The sequence below is a fragment of the Magallana gigas genome, chromosome 2 (assembly GCF_963853765.1).
Source record: "Magallana gigas chromosome 2, xbMagGiga1.1, whole genome shotgun sequence".
NCBI classification, from domain to species: domain Eukaryota; kingdom Metazoa; phylum Mollusca; class Bivalvia; order Ostreida; family Ostreidae; genus Magallana; species Magallana gigas.
The window spans coordinates 8,602,122-8,622,687 of record NC_088854.1 but is presented as its reverse complement, the minus strand read 5'-3'; the positions used below and the strand labels follow the sequence as shown (position 1 = coordinate 8,622,687).

Here is a 20,566-nt window from a genome sequence, read left to right as displayed (position 1 = left end):
GGACGGCATGTCTTTTTGTGAATAAAAATGCTACAAATCTTCCATTTACCAGAAAAGATCAATTTTAAATATCAGTGTTGGTTGTTTTCAAATATGTGTGAGAAATGACTCAAGGAAATTGTCATAATATTGGGTTAAAGTGTTCAAACTAATGTTTCTTGTGAAAATCAAAAGATAGGGGGAAGGATATGCTTTTATCATGATAATATCAAGAAGATGTATGTAGTATTGAATAAGGTTTCTTATTCAAGGAGGTTGAACAGCAATTGACCTCTAAAAGATTGAGTAAAGATGCTTTATTTATGGAGAGCCCTATGGATCTGTGTTAAATAGAGGTAAGTGTAAATGGTGGGTTCACTTAAATGGCCATATTTTTCTTAAACCTCAATGGACTTGGCAAAATGTGGTGTACTTTTTCTCAGAATAGCATAAACTTTTAATTTTAAGACAAGATGACTTTTCAGAGAATGTTAGTGTAAGTTAAAGGTAGCAAAGGACAGTTTCGGATAAAGTACCCGTCAATATTTTTGTAAAATTGAGAGTTGCTGTACTTGAAGGCTTATGAGTGTCGCTAAAATTCATGAAATCATTTTTAATGAATATCATTAGTTAGAGGGGTGTCTCTTGTTGAAATTGATATGCAATATGTAGGCCCCATATGTTATGTACATGAGAATCAGAAGTAAAATGCAAAACCTGCGGCTATGACTGTTGTGTTGACTTTACAAAGTGAAATTGCAAGTTAAAGACGGGAGGTAAAATAACACCAAAAGTAGGTGGATAGGACATTGTAAACTAAACATCGGTAAGTTTCTGAAATTTGACGGTGCAATATACACAGGGTACGGAAGGTCAACCCTTTGCAGGGAATTAGCTGGGGGAGGTCTAAAAAGCTAAAACAAATCATGAAAAATTAGGAAAATATAAAAAGGTCAAAATCTCATAAAATCCAGTATGTACAGAATTTAACAGGTTTTGACTAGTAATTTTCTTAAGAAATTAGTGATTGGCATTATAAGAGTAAATTAAAGGTATTTGTGCTGAATGGGAACTTAGGAAATTCTAGTTACAGAGTTCCGAAGACACGCATTCCCTGGCTATAATGAATTGTATAAAAAAAAACTGTCCCGTGCCACCTCATTTGTTTGTACGAATTAGTTAGTTCTTCGGACAAATTAAGATTTGTTCGAACGAATTAGGATTTGTTCGGACAAATTAGCTATTTGTTCGGACAAATATTATTTGTTTGGACGAATAACAATTTGCATTGTCTTTGTTTAAAGTCGCAAAACTAAACAATTGTCTTGAGATGCCCGTGGGCCTCTTATTTTGTAACTTTTATCAATGTTTTACCTGTGTCGGCCAACATAGACTTAATTGTAATAATGATTGAGTAACACCTCTTATATTGTGCTCCTTACATTACAAAGGAAACTAAATACCGTAGCCGCCGCTCAACACACTGATAACATTTGAAAAGGGAAGTAAAATACCTGGGAATTTTAAAACGAAAGCTGACCACAAAGAGAAACTAAAAAGAAATAGCTCAAATTTGGATTAATTACAAAAGGTAGGTATAAAATATAATATATAACCGATTCCGATCAATAATATTCCGTGGACGGGATTCATAAAATACTAAATATTGAAAATTAAATATGATAAAAAATTTTATGAGCTGTGTACAAAATGAAAAAAAGTTGATTTTTGTATGATTTTCTGGCTGGTGTTAGTTAAAATGATATGAATAAAGACGGATAAATTAAACATGGGTGTCTCTTACTGTTAAAGAAGATACAATGAAAGATGAAAAGTTGATAAAAATTCGGTTAAACAGCCATGTAAATGAACTTCAAACCAGCCTCAGCTGGAATTCACACAATTTATGTAAACCATTATATTGTTATCTTAAAGTTGCCAGAAACACAGGCATCTTACAGTATATATTTCTATCACAATCCAAACTGTATAGTCTCTACTTATTTATATACAAAGTACACATCGTCGCCATCTTGGATTTATTTAAACCGTTACTTCAGCTGCGATTTTTGTCGAAACCACTTTGTTACTTTTTGCGATCCTTACCATCATCCAATTGGTCCTTTAACGATTAATCTTACAATCGATTAAAGCAAAACGGTGCATTGCACCTGTTATGTATGAAAATCACCTACAATCTTTATCTATTGCCTTAGATATGCAATAAATGTCTCAAGGAAGGACGTAAGTTTACAGCTAAGTGTAAATGATATTTCCTTCTACGTGTGTTTGTGTAAATCATTTAAGATATTTAAGGAGTAAGGAATCATTCTTTGAGTATTATAAATTGATAATTTCGGTCGGGGCGTGGTCAAATCTAAAAAAGCCCGATGGACTCTATGATAAATTTGACCACGCTTCAACCGAAGTTATAACCTTATAATTTAAAGATTGACTCCTTATTACTTATATTTATATAATTTTCAATTTGTACTCTTTTAAACAACATTATTTTAAAACCACTATTTTTTAAGTATCACGTGCTATGTATTACTACGCGGCGCAGCCAATACCGTGTTTCGGTTATGCTATAAGACACGCCCATTTTTTGTCACTCATGTTTTATGAAGTTGTTGGGTTTTAGGGCTCAAAATTGATTCGAAATGTTATCACAGACAAAGACTGTTGAAAATTTAAATATATGCATTGATGAACATGTTTATGTAAACTTTGTGCAATAAAAGGTATAATACTTGACAGCAAATTTTATCCACTTCCATCATTTTAAGGTGCCTCTATACATCCACATTTTATTACAATTTTCAATAGAAGACAACAAAACATATACTAATCCAATACAAAAAAGATGACAGTGATACCATAGGTATTTTAAAAGAATTTTTTAATGATTTTTTGTGTTTCTGTTAAAGAATTTTTTTGTAGTTAACTATTAACAAATAGAGAGAAATCATTTTGTCATTTGAAGGATATTTCCTTTAGACACATAAAAAAATATAACACTTCATATCATTCAAAACTTTTTTTATTGCAGTTTTTATAGTATTTCCCCCAAACATAATTTTTCATATATTCTTACTCTGTTGACAAATAATCTAAAAAATCTATCTGATGTTATAAGAAAATGTATTTAAATAAATGTGACATAAAAAATTGAATGAAAATCATTGCAAATTAACATCAATTTTTTTTTTTAAATTAATTTGGTATGAAAGTTCCTCAGGTAGAAGTTATCGTTCTTAAGACCCAGGGCCCAAACACCTTGGGGACTTTTCAATTTCTGAGTTGAATTTTTTTTCCTTAATATTGTGTTGAAATGATAAATACATACATATTTCATTTTAGGCATATATAACTGAATATATTCTCGTTAATGCAAAACGAAGTCAAATTTATAAAGGGGAAAATTAACTTATACGATTTATGTATCCCAACCTGAGAGAAATTCAAAGCCACCCTCCCATCCCCTTAAGGTGAAACGGAACATCTGTCGAAGTTAGTGTGAATTAAAGTAAATTAGAATTGAAATACTTTCACCAGTTTAGAATTTTACCCACTGCACTACCATGTTAGATGAAAATGATGGGAAAGAAAGTATTTATAAAATTATACTTGATTTTATTGATTATTTCGATAAATAATACCACCTTACATGTAAATAATGAATTTTCCAATTATCAAATTAAATCTATTTATTTAACATTTTTTAGATTTAAGAGCGATCCCCATACAATTCGCCTAAGATTAAATCAGCCAGTACCGGAATTGCATGCTTCCAGATTTATTTTTTTGCGTACTCCGTCATCAAAAACTGGTGTATAGAGCCACCTTAACTTGCATGTGGATCGAAGTTAACATCAACGCCTTTATACGCACACCAGTGAATAATTAGGAAGAATTGCCCAATGTAAGATGCAAAGGTCCGTGCTCCCTTAACCATCTAATGCATGTATAAGACAAAAGATGCAAATTGAGGGATGACTTTTATTAATGACAAACGTAATAAACCGTTTTGTTATAATTGGTTGTGAGCTTACATGTTGAACGGCATAAAGGAATAGGGAGACTGCGAGGATCACAAACTAATTTTACCAATATATGTTCCAAGTGAAACTTCCAGCTGATGTGACAGTTCTAAATAAAAACAAAAAATGCAGCGATGTGTATCTTGTGTACTACCGTATATCAGGTTTTTTTCTGCGTCATGTTTTTTCCGCGAATCAGAACCTAGAATGGTATATAATATTTTCGCGAAGCAAATTTTCACTTTTTTAGAGTCATAGTGAAAATATAATTCAAGTTTAACCCTGAGAAGTAAGAGGAAAAAAGGTATCTAAATTGTCACTCTTAATTTATGAAAAATTCGGACAATAAAACCATTACACCAATAAAACCATGACACGGTTTTTTTAATGTAAAATAATTACCGATAATTATGTTCAGAGACGCAAACAGTCATAGATCAATAGATCATGTACCGTTACATATACCAGTTGCTCAGATATAATTAGACATTGGTTAACGCACGGAAAGTGACCGTTTTAATTAGCTTGTCAATGGATTATTAAATCAACAATGATGCTCACATGCCATCTGATCCCGCAATATTTACCTCTAACTAAACTAACTAAACACAGTTCACCGTACTGTAAATTACCTGTTTACTTTATAAGGAAAGAAAAAACTCTATTACAAGAACAAAACTTTGTATCAAATTTTACGCTCATTTTTTCCGCGATTCAGCAATCGTCGCGAACAAAGCAGAACTTGCATACACGCGGAAAAAACCTGATATACGGTATCTAGTAAAAAGTATAAATTTTTTATATGAGAAAAATATATAACGGCAGATGCCTGTTGGCGGTAGTAATTTTTTATGAATGATCGTTCTCTTTACCAAGACAGTTGAATTCAAACCTAATACATACCCCCTTTTACAAAGTACTTAAAGTAAGCAAGATGCAAGCAAATTTACTCTCACAGCTATACTCTGTCTCAAGATATCATTGATTCACATTTTGATTGATTACTCGATATTTGTAAATGCTTCATGGTTAAAACGATGTTCTTTTAAAAGTATGAACAATATCTTTTAAAGATACCATAAATATTAGATGATCAAACTGACAAACTGAATTGAAAACAATTGTTGTGCATCTTCAGACTTCCAGATGTCTTCATTTATCTAAGCTTTATGTTCCTTTGTATATTTATAACAATTTAAAAGTACCTGCCTGAGATTAATGATTTATAAAAATACTGAAAAAAACTTTTTAAGAGATTTTTACAATAATAGCAAAAGTACAAATGCGATCGTGCCATTCTTTAATTAAGTATAAAAATCATTGAACATTTCGAAGTTACAAAACATATTATAATATGGTACATGATTTGATTATTCATTGAAAATTTACATAAATTTCAATCTAAATCTGATTTTGTAAATAATCTTTGATGACTCACTATATATGGAAAAAAAACTATAAACATAATGTTAAACGTTTTTCGCTAGTATTAAAATCATTTTAACATGTACACAGTATAAATTCAACTTAACTATAAGCATCGATGATTTTGCACATGAACCTATTTTTATTGTAGAGGTCAAAGTTTAAAAAATGGGGGACAAAGCCGCTGCTGTGAAGTCTTTGTAAATAATTGTACTTCAGTTGATAACTTAAACTACTTTTAACTTAAAGGGGTATGGTAACGATTTTGGTCAAATATGATTTTTCCAATTTTAATGTTTACGATGCTTCAGTAATGCATTGTTAATAAACAATCAAAATTTGAGTGTCATTCGATGAGTTATAAGGGAGTTACAAAGGTTACTATTCTTTGCTATGAAAACAAAGCTTTTGTTTACATTTTGAATGTTGAGGTGATAATTCCAGTTTTAGATCTAAAATGTATGTGTAAAACGTTTAAAACTGTCTTGTTATGCTTAAAATGAATAAGAACATAGACAAATCAGCTTGAAAAAGATTTTTTTACAGGTATGTTGAACATATGTAAACAAAACCAGGGCACATGCCTTGTTTACATAATAAAGACTTGTAAGCCGTGTATCTTGCTGATAACTCTCAATTTTATTTGATTATTAGAAATGCATTCCTAAAGTTTTGTAAATAATAAAATAAGAAAAATAAAATTTGACCAAAAATCTGACCATGCCCCTTTAATGTACCAATGAATAAGCTTTTTTGATCACCTGTTGTCCATCGTTCGTTCGTCTGTCGGTAACTTTTCATAAGTTTCATCTCTTTTCTAGAACCACCGAATTTAAACATCTTTGTGGGAAGGGGATTCAAAATTGTTAAAATAAGGCGAAACCCTTTTCAAAAAATAACCATGAAACAATGAAAATAGGATGCGTGTCTTAACAATTTATTCATGTATCCTCTCAAATATCACTGCACCAGAATTGCCAATACTTACTTCAACGCTTCTATATTTTGTGTAGATTCTAAATTGTTCACACCGTGCCTCCCGACTTCTACTACGCTGCTTGGAGGGTTTCAAGAAATATAAAGGGGGCATCGTTCAATAATCTTATTAAGAATTTCAATGCTTACATTTTTTATATTACTATGCAATTATAATACTATACTATGTATTTTAGATATTGTAGATTATAATATGTTTTAACCATGACCCTTAGGCAAAAATTGGGTTTCCAGGAGCATTGGTTCAAATTTTAATATAAAAATATTTTACAACTTTATTATATCTTCATTCAAAAGTACCGCACAGTAACATATTTTTCACATTTTATCATTGTTTGTTTTCAATTTTGTTGTGATCTCTGATACGTTGTAGCGTAGAATAAGATTGGTCCGTTGATGTAGGATATATTCATAAGCAGGTTTCAATTGATGATTTGAGAATTTTTTTCGAGTTTTATAACAAGATATTCATATTTAAAAAACTTGAAAGAGACACATGAAGTGATAATCATATGAACAATGTGGCTGTTCAATAATTCAAGTAATGAAGGTTTCTTTTAGCGCTGATGAACAGAGTTATCAATGTTGGCTGCCAAAACACTGGAAACAACACACATCATCACCAATTTCCAGGTATTGTAGTGCTGGAAGCATTTAAGGCATTGGTGAATGAATATCCCTTCCAAATATAACACCATTCTGTTTTATACTTTGTAAATTCTCAAATCTTCTTTTAAACAAACTTTCTTGATTAGATTAATAAATGTAATGTTGTTATAGCAAGATATCAAGATAAAAAATAATATTGATTATTACTTTGGAAAAAATCAAGCCTGGCTTGTTTTACTGGTTTTGTCTTCTTCATGTGAACTTTTTCAAATTTGGATTGTTTTCACAAAAAAATGACTTTCAGGTTAAAAATTTCAATTTGTCTTAATACTTCTTGTCTCTATTTGGGGTTATTCAGGCTTTTGTATTTTTACTTTTTATTAACAAATAAATTAAAGTCATCCCCGAAAACAGTATAATGATATTAAACAGAATCTCAAGATGCTGAAATAATTTTTAATAGAACTAACGTGTATTAATTTGGACCACATATGTGCACCAATAGAATCACTAAGTCATCAACAGAAACAGCAAGAATAAGAAAATTGCTAATATTTAAGCGGTTAAATGTATCTATACACCAAACTAAATGCTGGACTAGTTTGTAAAGTGCATCCTTTTGAACAAAAATAACAGCTTATCTCTATTTTAACTAATTCAGCGGCTGTATTGTTTGATGCAGCAAGCGTTTTACTGATTTTTTAGTTGAGTAATAAAACGACACATTAAATGACAACAATTAAATCATGTACTGGATCATAACTTTGAAAGAAAAAACATATCGACGAAGGTGATTTTTTGTACATCATGTACTAAAATGAAATTGTCTACTGATTCTCTATATGGATTTACATAAAGTTCGTTATGAAAGTATCGCGGCGATTTTGTGATGAAAATATGATGTATAGTAAAAATCCCATATCTAACTTCTTAAATTATCAAATAAACAAACGTGTGATTGCAGGTTGCAGGTTGTAGACAGTACCGTCATCTTTCTACATTTTTATGAAAATTAATGCGATTAATGGTGTTTATTAACACGTGACCTTCTTAATTAAGCTTTACAATATTTGTTTACTTGCAAGATGATTGAATTCCCGCTATCTATCTTTTAGATAACCGACCTGCAATCGGTTTCTTGTAAACTGACGTGAAATCTGATATGATTTATATCATATGTATTCTTTTATTCGACTTGTACAAAAAAGTCATATATGTACATCGTAACAAAGTATAAATATCAGACAATTAATGTTTTAATTTGTTATAATTTCAAGTAAGTTTTAAGAAATGCAATAATATTCCGAGAATGTGGGTTTATTGACTTGTCTTACACAAACATTTTATTTCTTTTCAATGGCTTGTGTTACGTTTTAAGTATTTCCAAACTAGATTTTTGATTTAGAATGCACAAGCTATGAGTAGTAAGATAAAAGTGCGTAGTGATTTGTGTAAAAAAATCAAAACGATTTCAAGGGGAAAAAATCTACCGAACCTAGTCTATAAATCAGAAATTTTCTTACCTTAATCTCTCGGCAAATTATATAATTTCTTAACCATATATTTGACCTTATCTTAACAGCAAATGGATTATTTTCGCCCCGTGTTAATTTCGCACTTCTACACTTGCAAACAGATTTGCCCAGTTTTGATTTCGCCAAGATACAGATTTACTTGAATTATTGGAATTTGCGCAGTCATAAATTCGCCCACTGACAACGAGGGCGAAAAGAAAAAGGCGGCGATTATTGCATACAGTATACGTGAATAGCAATGTTATTACGTGTCAACTTATTGGTATAAAAAAAGCAATGGCTGTCCAAAAACTGATGTGTGTGATTTCGATCTGTGTTGGGTTTCTGTACTTTGGTATCGATTATCTGAACAAGACTGCATCGGACTGTCCGTGATTGAGCTTCTGCATGTTATCAAGTTGTTATATCGGAACCCCGAGGCTTGGTTTACATTGGAATACCATGTACCGTATTCAAAATACAATTTTTAATATTTTTTTTCATTCGTTTTTTTTAGTTTTTATGAAGTATTTACTTGAGCGAAGATAACAAATAAGGCTTATCCCTAAATTCATCAAATTCTTTTAAGAATATTTACATTACAATTAACAATATGAATCAATTTTTTTCATATTTTTTTCAAATACAAGATACATGTGTGTTCGAGAATGTTTGCTAGCATTTCAATAGAAAGCCAAAATGCATCCTACCAGGTTAACTACAGCTTTACGATCAAAATTTTAAGTTTTAAACTTTAATAGTGAAACTTGTATTGTAACTCCATAGTGCCCAAAAATAAAATATTAATGTTTGCATTCCTCTCAACATGAAAACAATCAAGCAATCTTTCAAGAAATTTAAAGACTTTGAAAAATTAATGTAATAAAGTTGCAGTTTAGACATTAGTAATTCCTTTAATTAAAATATGTCCCCATTTTTTAAATTTATTTTGTCACAATTTTTAAATGTCCAGTACAATCCTTCTTTTGTGAGCCTTTTGCATTTAGACAATTGTCTTTAATATTTCAATTTGATTTGAAATAAAAGCTTTTTGAGTATCAAGAATTTTATACAATTAATTAAGTTTGTCTAGATATGTATTAAGTATTATTGTGGCATAATAAAATATGGGAATTAGTAATGTCAAATATAAGGTAGAGAGCTTCCAAATTTTGGCATTAAGAGTTCTGTGCTAAAGGTCTACCACACTTCTGTACACTAAAAACGTATAGAATGTGATCTTAACCTAACAAATGTTAAAAATGCAAGTCATGATAACGTGTCTTATAAAAAGGTTCATTGAATATAATAAAATTGCTTGTTTTTGCCATTTTGTCTTTTAAAAACCTCCGCAAAAAAACATTTCCCCCATCAAACCTGATTATTTATTGAATTCAAATGGGGTTTTTTTATGCATCTTGTGTTGTAATGAAAATAAATCTTTCTGTGATGATTGGACAGAAAATTCTACTCTTTTTAAATATATTGATCATGTGCGCAATGAAATAAAAACTTGTCAAGTGAGATACCTTAATATTAATAATTAATCATTCAATTGTTTATTCAAGAATAAACATTCAATAATTATCAAAATTCATTTCACCACATATTTGGTAATTTTATTTCTATAATATGGTAAGTGAACGATTTTCTAAGTGAATGTTTTGTGAATTTGCAACGCTGTAACAAGGAGCTGTATTATATGCAGTATTGATTTTCTTAAATTCTTGTTTTTATTTATTTTTTCAGAAACGACTTGCAATGGTTTTGTTCTCTCCTCAACGCTTATGATGTTTATACACAAGTATTTCTGAAGACAATTTCAGAGTAGGGTTGTGTTTATATTAAAATAGTCCAAAAATTTTAAAATTTGTAGATTAAATGATTGCTCCGGATTTGCACATATTTATATTCTCTTTTTGTAGATCAAGCTGGAATGGAGAGCTCATTTCTTATCCAAGAAATATTGAGGATGAAGTCTTTGACAATTTCGTTTTAAAATCGTATTCTCCTGGAGAATTACAAACCATTCCAGCAAACACTACTAGAGAGAGATTAAGACAGTAGTTTTACAAACTGTATTCAATATTGAAAGTTTTTTAAATAGGTTATTCTGTCTATATATATATATATATATATATATATATATATATATATATATATATATATATATATATATATATATATATATATACACACTGTATATCAAATTGTGCTATATGTTTCTAATGTTTCTTACATTGAATATTGTAGCATGCGGAGTGATAGCATTGGAAAATGTATAGAAAAGAAAAGGAGTTTGAAAAAACTCGGCGATATACTTTCAGGATATAAGAGGTAACGTAAAATTTAATAAACTAACCAGAATAGCGTAAAAAATCTTAAACTTTCTGTGGAAAATTTTGTCAAATATCATATGTTGTTTATAGTAAATGGAAAATACCGTAATTATGTTAATGAGTTTGTATACCAGTTGGGGAAGTTTGTATTTGGCGCTTAGTTTTGTCTTTACATTTTATTTTTAATAGCTAGTTATTACATCATACTGAAATACAAAATAAAAATATACTACCGGAAAAAAGAAACTGTGCATTATTTAATATATAAAAAAAACATTTAAAAATTACAATGAACAAATTTTATTTTTTGTAATACTGTTAACACATGTATTCGTAACAACATCTCATAACACATTAATGTCAACGTCGAATAACGTCAATTTCAGCATATTCGAAAGTCACTGTTATTTGAAATTGAATCAACAAAATTAATAACGCGTGTGACCACCATTTGCGTTCACGCATGCTTCACAGCGACGCATCATTGATGTCACTACAGTGTTCAGAAATGCTTGAGGGATGTTGTTCTAGATGTTGGTTAAAGCCTGGCCTAAATCAGCCAATGTCACTGGCTGATTTGGTAAACGGCGTAAACGTCTTTCCATTTCATCATAGACGTGCTCAATCGGCGACAAATCGATGGAAACAGCTGGGCAAGGCAATACATCGACATTCTGTTGAACAAACAAGTCCCTGACTACACGTGCAGCGTGTGGCCTTGCGTTGTCTTGCTGCAGAGTGATGTGATTTTGATGTCTCTGTATGAAGGGGATCACATGACGCTGAATAATTTCATCTCGATAGCGTACGCCGGTGAGATTTCCATTGACAACTTGTAGAGGTGTCCTTCCACGTGCTGATATTCCACCCCACACCATAACGCTACCTCCACCAAATTGTCGACGTTGCACAACACAAGCGTCCTGGTAACGCTCCCCAACTCGACGATACACCCTACAACGGTTGTCACTGCTATCCAAATGAAATCTGGATTCATCAGTGAATAGAATATTGGCCCAGTCCTGTATTCTGAATCGCAGATGTCGTGTGCACCACGCTAGTCTGGCGATACGATGACGTTGAAGCAGTACTGGGCGCACTACTGGATGTCTTGGTCTGATGTTTTGCTCGCGCAGACGATTACGCACAGTTCTTGGACTAATTGGTAGAAGCCCTGGAATGCTACGGGCAGTCAAACTTGCTGTCTGGAAACGATTTCTCAGATGCACAAGTCTAATGTGGTTGTTCTGTTGACATGACGTCACACGAGGTCGCCCAGAGCGCGGTCGATCCTGAGTTTTGCCAGGTTGTTGAAAACGTCTCCATAATGACTGGATGGTGTTCCGATGAACTCCAAAGTGTCTTGCTACAGTATTTTGTGCCATTCCAGCTTGCAGTATCCAAACAGCACGATAACGTTGGTTTTTGTTGAGTCGTGGCATGACATAAGGGTAAATGTTGTTGAAACTAAAGTGATTTCCTTAACAAAAAAAGTTTAAACAAATCCTTTACAGTCCTTATTCCAAACAGTATTGGCCCGTAAAACTCGCGCATACAAATTCTTCTATAAACAACAAGTGCTCACTAACAATGAAAAAGTCCGTGCACCCGGACGGTTACCATCCGATATTGTCAAAAACATTACCATTATTGATTGTTTAAATTTTATAAATACAAACAATAGATATAGAAAATTTATGCTAAATTTTATAATGCACAGTTTCTTTTTTCTGGTAGCATATTATCAAATGTAAACAGTGTCAAATCAAGCTACAGCAACTACATTGAAATGTTCCATATGAATGCAATAATAACCTATATATTAATAAAACATCTTTTCTTTTTAGCTGGAAAAAAGACGTAGAGGAACTAAATCACAAATATATCATAGCACAACAGTAGGTAGCATTATATGTATTTATATATATTTCTACTAGCTTTGGAGTTATTGTAAGTTTTCACTATTATTTTTAATTACAAGAGATAAATTGAAATATATCTAGAAATTAACTATCATTGTTCATTTTTTGTATGGTATAATATTTCGAATTTAAGATTGCTGGAACTCGAACGAGAAGAAACTTCAAGATTAAAAAGACATGTAGAGGAGCTTAAAAAAGCACATTATGAAAGTGAAAATAAATTGTCACGCCAACTGAAACAGATTGCTAAAGAAAAGGAAGATCTTCTAATTCGGTATGTAAACACACCGCAAGCTACATTCAACGCAAGTTTTTACAAAAGCTTGATTCTTGGCATCTTGTTGATAATATCAAATTCATTTTTATCCATTGAATTATGAGGGTTCCATTTAATGTTATGCACAGATCTAAGATGTAAGTAGTTAACTTTTATTGGTACGTTAAAATCTATCAGATCCTCTTGAAAACATGACCCAAACAATTAGTAATTATATGTATAAAAGTCAACTTTTACATCAAAGCCTACGATTTTAGCTTATAGCATTGATCTAGAATATTTTTAATGGAAAGCCTATTATCGTGGATCCCCTCTTAAAGGACTATATATGATATGGGCCTAAAATGCCCCCCTTAAATAAACATCATCATTTTAATGTAAATCTGTGTTTTCTTTGTACATATATATATATATGTGATGTTTCTACATAATATTCATTTTGATTTAATTAAGTGCTCACAATTTAGAAATATGACATCGTAAAGACAACCTCTTTTCGCCATTTTTGCATTTTTAGCATAAAAAAGCTTGTTTTTATGCAGATTTTGTTCAGATAACAAAAAGCACATGCTTGAACAAACAAACGATTTTAATCAGAGATATATCTAGCCAAGACTAATCAGTTACAGGTTTTTTTTCCTTTTTCAAGCATGCGCTTTATATTCCCCATTCGTAAAAAGGTAAGAAAAATGTCAATTCTTGACTGATTTGAAATAGCGTCACTTCGGACGTCATATACTGTCAGTGAAAAGAAAAAAAACATATAAATAGGTTAAATATTTTTATATCAACTCTTGTAAAAAAAAAATGCATAACAACTATTGTACCCGAAACACTTTTAAAAATTATGGGGGCCAAATTTAACTCAAATCACATATAGTTCTTTGTATGAAATATCTGAACCATTATTGGCCACTATAAGCTGGTAGCGCTTATCAAGCGTATTAATCAATTTATCTTGACATGCAGTAAAATCGAACTGTCAAGTGATTAAAAAAAGTTTTGATAAGATTGGGAGCGATACATTCGGGATATAAAAGGAATCTTTTACAAATTCATATAAACGACAAAAAACAAAGTTACAATTCTTCCCCGTCCTGTGGATATTGATTGCAAAGTATCAAATATGGTTTATAGTAAACGAAGCTCAACGTAGGTACTTTTAAATGACCTTGTACGTTTGTTGTTTATGATTGTATCGAGCTACTTGTATTGCATTTTCAGTTTGTTTTTATCGGAGTTAATATCAAATAGAAACAAAAAGACTGCAGAATGAAAAAAAAAATGTATTTATTGTCTTATCTATTTACAATGTTTAACGACTGTATGCAGAAATATATTGAAAAGTCATAAATCGTATTGTCTATACAGTCTGTTTCCTTCTCAGTGGGAACAGTTACTTTGAAGAGCTTTGTCAAAAAAATATTGAAGTTAATAAGTAAGTATCATTTAATATTTTGCCTTGCATTTAATTTCATCATTATAGACCTTGTACACTAGTAAGAAGTAGCTGGGCTGTTCTTCTTAATTAAAATTGTAAAAGTAAGAAATGTCAAGGAATTCACAATCGATATTGCTTTTAAGATCTCTGAAACTCGAACGAGAAGAATCTTCACGATTAAAAAGACGTGAAGAGGAGCTTAAAAAAGCACATCATCAAAGTGAAAGTAAAATGTCACGCCAACTGAAACAGATTGCTGAAGAAAAGGAAGATCTTCTTATTCGGTATGTAAACACACTGCAAGCTACATTCACATTTATTGTTCACAAATGCTTGATTTCTGGCATTTTGTTGATAATATCAAATCCAGTTTTATCCATTGAGATATGAGGATGTCATTTTATACCATGCACAGATCTAAGATGTAAGTAATTAACTTTTATTGGTACGTTAAAAATCTATCTGATCCCCTTGAAAGCATGGACCTAGACGGTTAGTAAATATATGCATAAAAGTTAAGTTAGCTATGTTTTTATATAACCTCTTAAAAAGCTACGATTAATTTTGAGATTTTTTTTTAAAGGGACGGCCTTTTACTTTGGATCCGCGCTTACAAATGTAAATTCAGATGAAATATTTGACCCGCTAATGGCCACTATTAATTGATAACGCTTTTCGAGCGTTATAATCAGTTCATCTTGACATGCAGCAAAAATATCTATAGTTATGGGATATGCATCTTGATCACATTCAATATTTTGACCAATTAAAACAAAAAGAGTTACTTAACAAAATATTTTATGCCTATTTACAGTGTACAAATCACGTATTGTTTAGGAAAAAACTTTAAACTGTTGACAAGTATTTAACTAATTATAATGTAAGGGGTGGGCAAAATGCCTGGTTACCTTTCAGCAAAATATTAAATGCATCTTAGCAGCCAAAAAATTATTTACCAGTGCCTGGTGTAGCTGCAGAAATGTAGCTCCGCAAAAATTCGTGTTGACTGCCCATTGAGCTTCAATTCTAGGCAGACGAAAAACTGTATATTTATTGCGCACAAGAAGTTGTGTACGGTTTTAGACTTATTTAACTTAGACGTTTTTCCACGAACGTTGTTTTTATTAACACCCCGGATGACCATATTGTTATGTAAACAAACCACAATATATCACTTTACAGGATTGATGAGGGAGTTTAAAAGATATTCAGAGGCAAGTAGGGCAATGGCATTTAAATGCACTCCTTTTTAGGGTTATGAAATAATCCTAAACCCTTACTGGAAATTTGATCCACATGACAAATACATGTACTAGTAACTAAGAATTGTATAGCAATATGACCAGTGCCAAAGTAATATCTGAACAACAAACAGTAACGTTTCGTTCGAGTTTCCTTAAAATATCTAGTTTATATCAAAGGTTAAGCAGAATAGCTGGAGCTAAGTTGACGAACAACAACCCTCATATAGCGGACCTAAGTGACGACAACCGACCGACCAAACTGGCGGAAAAATTCGGTCAGTTATATGATGATGCATGGACAGATTCTCTGGAGGAGTTAACGGAAGTGGAAACAAAATTGGAAGACACCGTGGCGATAAGCTTTCTGCTGCGCATTGTAATGGTATAATTTCTGTCTATGGCATGTCAAAAATTGCAATATTCGATTCTTTCCATTTGTGTTGTACAAATTTCTATTTTTATTAATTTAATTTTCTAATTGCATTCTATAACCTAATTTTACATTGCATAATTTACAATGAAACGATCTTGTCTGACAGTTGTTTTACGTGAACGGTCTGAACGCTGTCGATCATTGACGTTTCCATTTGTCCGAACTTGGTTTATAAGTTGGCGTATGGAAGACGGATGCACATTATATTCCTGAGCAACATCTTTTAGCGAGAAACCAGCAGTAGGCATCCCTATAACTGTTTGACGTTCATTTTCAGAGAGTTCTCGTCGTTTCCCCATTTGACGTTTTCACAAGTTTTCTTTTAAACACGTGCTTGACAATGTATCTGGATAGTAAACTCTTCCCGGACCGGGATGATTCAAGCATAACCTTTTGTATTGTTATATTGTCCTAACGCTGGACATCATGGATTTAACGTTTCGAGCCTTTTAAAAAACATTGTCTTTTGAATCCTATAATTCTCTTGACTCGAATGAAATACAAGATAAACAATTCAAGAAAAGGTTTTATAAATTCTATCTATACAAAAGCATTAGCTAAACTTATTTAACTCAGTACATATTTCATTTTAATTGTAAATGAATTCGTTTGTATTGCTTTATTTTTTTCATTTGTGGTGTATCTTCAGGAGCGTTTATTTTGGTTAGTATCGAAGAATTTTATGATTTTAATATTATACTTAATCAAACTTGATAAATGCTAATGTGTCTGGAATCTTGCTTCGCGGTTTTTTTTACTGTTTAATCAAATACTAAGATGTTTTTCAGGAGGTCATAGGTCGTATTTATTTTTTCGAAGGAAATTTTCAGCACATAATCATCGTCGGAAACTCACGTTCGTTCTCGCCTGTCTTTCCTCCGGAAAGTAAGAGAAGCAAGACAGACCGTGAAGGTAGGAGAAGCGAGACCGGCTTTGGGTTTTTGACGATGAAAATGGAAACTTATAGAATACATATGAAAGGTATACAATGCAAATAAAACGTTATAGAATTCAAACGAAAGTTAGTGAATACAAATAGAGAATTATACAATACAAATTGAAAGATCGAGTATTGCAAGGTTTGACATGCCAGTTAATTTTTTTTTTCGTTAAGGTTACATTTATTGAGGGTTATGTTTGATCTCTGCTAAACTGCAGGAGATAATGTTTCAAATATTGACCTCTATTAAAAAGGCGTGCAATGATATAAATCCTTAAATGTATGAATGTGTCGTTGGATAACATTGCAGACAGCGTACCAGTTCTGTCGTGGTTCCCGCTCCATGCTCCTTGACCTCACAGACTGTCAAACGGTTGTAACTTGTAAAAATTCAAAGGACATTAAAGTAAGTCTTTTTGTTTTTTTCTTTCAATCAACCACGATCTCCGATGAAGAGGGTTATATGCTAGCTTTTATTTTAAGGTTCTTACCAAATTACCGGAATCATCAAAAGTGGACATAAAGCCAAGAACGCAAATGAGTCTACACGCTAAAGAAACTGTTTCTGAGATGCAAAAAGTATCAACATTTTAGAACTTTTTAATGTGTAACTATTTTTTATCAGCTTTCAAAGAAATAGAATTACTTTTAGGATTATATTTTCAGAAATTTCATGTTATCCTCAAGAGCATTATACGTGATATAATTAGGAAAGAGAAATTCCGTCCGTCTGTGTCTGACACATCTAAAACGAACCCATGGGAACTAGACGAAAGCGACGTAAAAGCAACCAAATGTTTGGGCCTTTGGAGTGGCTTTTCAACAGTCATGCACATCAAGGACATTTACAATTCACCAAAGGGTTCCAAAGAGGAGCCGGTTACTTTGTTAAGACACACAGAATTTAGTAAAATTAAGAAGAATAGGTTGTCAGAGTTCGCAAAAGATGACAATTTACGACCACGATCCCAAGCGTATTCAAAACAAGGATTTTTTCTGAGAAGAGATGACTTGCAGAGAATGCTTTCAGCTCTCAAAAATAGCCAAACAGAGTCGACAGGTCCTAAAACCAGATTTCCAAAAACGACTCACTTTGCCGAGCGCTGTGTAGAGTTGTGTTGGTTTATGCACATAACTCAACCACCGATACATCTCAGTGCCTGTATTCCAGAAAAAAAGAAAATGAACAATGATATATTTAAAGCGTATATGAAATCGGGGACGGTAATCGATTACATTGTATGGCCGGTTATGTATTTACATGAAAATGGACCCCTGTTGACCAAAGGCATCGCGCAGCCAGAATGAATTGTTATTTATGATATTTAAAATGTTACACGTATTTGAATTTATAAGCCGGTAAGTGTATGTTTTACTAGTCTCTTGCGAAGTGTTAAAACCGTAAAATTGTGCTTATGCTGTAATGTAGCAGATTTTTAAAGATGTTTTATGATATAAAACTCAATCACTGTCACGTGCAGTAAACTGATTTTTTTTTACATATTCACAATTTCAAAACTCCCATACTCTTAATAATATCCTCAATCAAATCTATATCTGCAAATCATCTTTTTAAATATGCACATTAACACAAAGTGGACATTGACTCCAGTCTGATTCCCAGTTACCAATAAACAAAACGAGTATTTACAAAACGAGTTCATCAAAAGGTACCCTGTTCTTCAGAGTTAATATGCATGTAATCCTGTGATTCTTGGCATAATACAGAATATTGATGAAAAATCGATAAAGCGAACATTCGTTTCAACACCAAGGTCAACCCACCTTAAATCAATGTTGTTTACAGAATTTTATTTGTTTAAATCTGAACCAATAACATGTTCATGATAATTACACCAACAAAATAATTTGTTATATTTAATAATAGTTATGAACTACTGTCAGTTACAAGTATTTATTGAGGCAATTCAAGATAATTACCACTACTTGGCCAAGATATGAAAGAACGGAATTTATTTATTGAAATCATTTTTTATTTGATATGAAATAACATTTATATGATTCTGTAAATATTTTCAGTTGACAAAAAATTCAAACAAATAAAACAAAACAACTAGTATTTACCTCATTAGTATTGTATATTAGTGTTTGAGAAGCACGCTTAAAAAGTCATCTTATGGACCTTTCTAATAATTTGAAAGATTCTTCATGTACGTAAAAATGGTATAATACTATCATTTTTCTTAAATGTAATTATCATATGAAAAATACTGTTCTTCTAGTTAATAAACATATAACAAATACCAAGGGAATTTGTCTTTATATTACATTAAGGGCAAAGATAATGGGGAAAAAATCTTGAAAATATACTAGGAAGTATGAATACAGAAATCTGGTTTCCTGATAGGAGGAGTGAAGGGATAGCCAAAATAATTTTCACAGGGTAGATAATACAATAGGACAAGTCTTTACTATTCCAAATAGATATTCATAAACTTTTAAAATGCTCATTTGTGAATTATTCTGCTAGCGATGACGGTATCCACTCGCAATTGATGAAATTCCTTGTCACAGTGTCTCTATCCACAAGGGATGGTTGTTTTAAATTCTTTGTCATAATGTTTGTATCCACTAGTGGATGTCGAAGTTCTTTGTCATAATGTCTTTATCCACTAGTGGTTGTAAAAAACAGTCTGCATAGTTACACCAATTTTTCTTCAATCTCTAGTGTTTACAAACAAGAACAATATTATATAATTGTAAAAATTAGTGTAGAAAAAATTATTTTTAAAAATGTTTTAAACATTGCTACAGTCAATCCTCTAATTGGGAAAGTTTTATAAGAATAACTTTTTTTATATGCTGGTATAAATTACAAATGTCATCACTACAATTTCTAAAGGCTTCTTCAGTAACACGCCAAGGAATGTTTCTTTACCACAGGGGAACTCTTTAAATATGTATTAGGGAATGTAGTTCGACTTTTCCGTTTAATACTAGTATAAAATTTCCTTTTCTATCGTTGTCCTTACAAAACGTTTCTATCAAGACTACCTCTCATATTTAAGAGCAAGACACAGATTCTGTAGATTTTCCTGAGACCCAGTGTCTGAATAATTCCGGTTATACCATACAGTGTTTTCAATTCCGTCATTCAGAACGCCTTTCATCAGTCCTTCTTCCTCTCTTGACATTTGTCATTTATATTTATTGCTCGACATTGTTTTTCTCCTTACAAAATGTTCGATTTCTTCTTTAGGACAGTTCATCCAGTTCATCTTAGACAATTTTTTATTTGCTTCATTGAAAAATACGAGGTTTTCTCGTTCTGAAGCAGGTGGAAGTTGTGGAAGTAAATCGCGTGCGATTAAATTCGCCACAATTAGAGGAACTCAATAAGTTTAAAAAACAATTTGTGCATTTTTTACTCTCTTAGCGTCATA

General features: G+C 31.8%; 1 protein-coding gene across 3 annotated transcripts; it reads left to right on the top strand.

The window, feature by feature from the left end:
• The first annotated feature begins 1,442 nt into the window (after positions 1-1,442).
• Positions 1,443-19,426, top strand: LOC105321465 (GRIP and coiled-coil domain-containing protein 2). 3 transcript variants are annotated; one of them, XM_066074854.1, is made up of 14 exons: positions 1,443-1,570; positions 5,599-5,647; positions 7,005-7,076; positions 10,316-10,393; positions 10,492-10,629; positions 10,820-10,903; positions 12,753-12,803; positions 12,961-13,101; positions 14,492-14,542; positions 14,689-14,829; positions 15,967-16,165; positions 17,473-17,568; positions 17,646-17,741; positions 17,829-19,426. In XM_066074854.1, exons 2-14 carry the CDS (start codon positions 5,616-5,618, stop codon positions 18,468-18,470), a joined length of 1,821 nt encoding a protein of 606 aa, XP_065930926.1. In that variant the 5' UTR covers positions 1,443-1,570; positions 5,599-5,615; the 3' UTR covers positions 18,471-19,426. The 3 variants fall into 3 exon arrangements, with proteins under 3 accessions (XP_065930926.1, XP_065930927.1, XP_065930925.1); XM_066074853.1 differs by having other exon boundaries at positions 1,445-1,570; positions 15,967-16,171; XM_066074855.1 differs by lacking the exons at positions 14,492-14,542; positions 14,689-14,829 and having other exon boundaries at positions 1,444-1,570; positions 15,967-16,171.
• Positions 19,427-20,566: the final 1,140 nt, after the last annotated feature.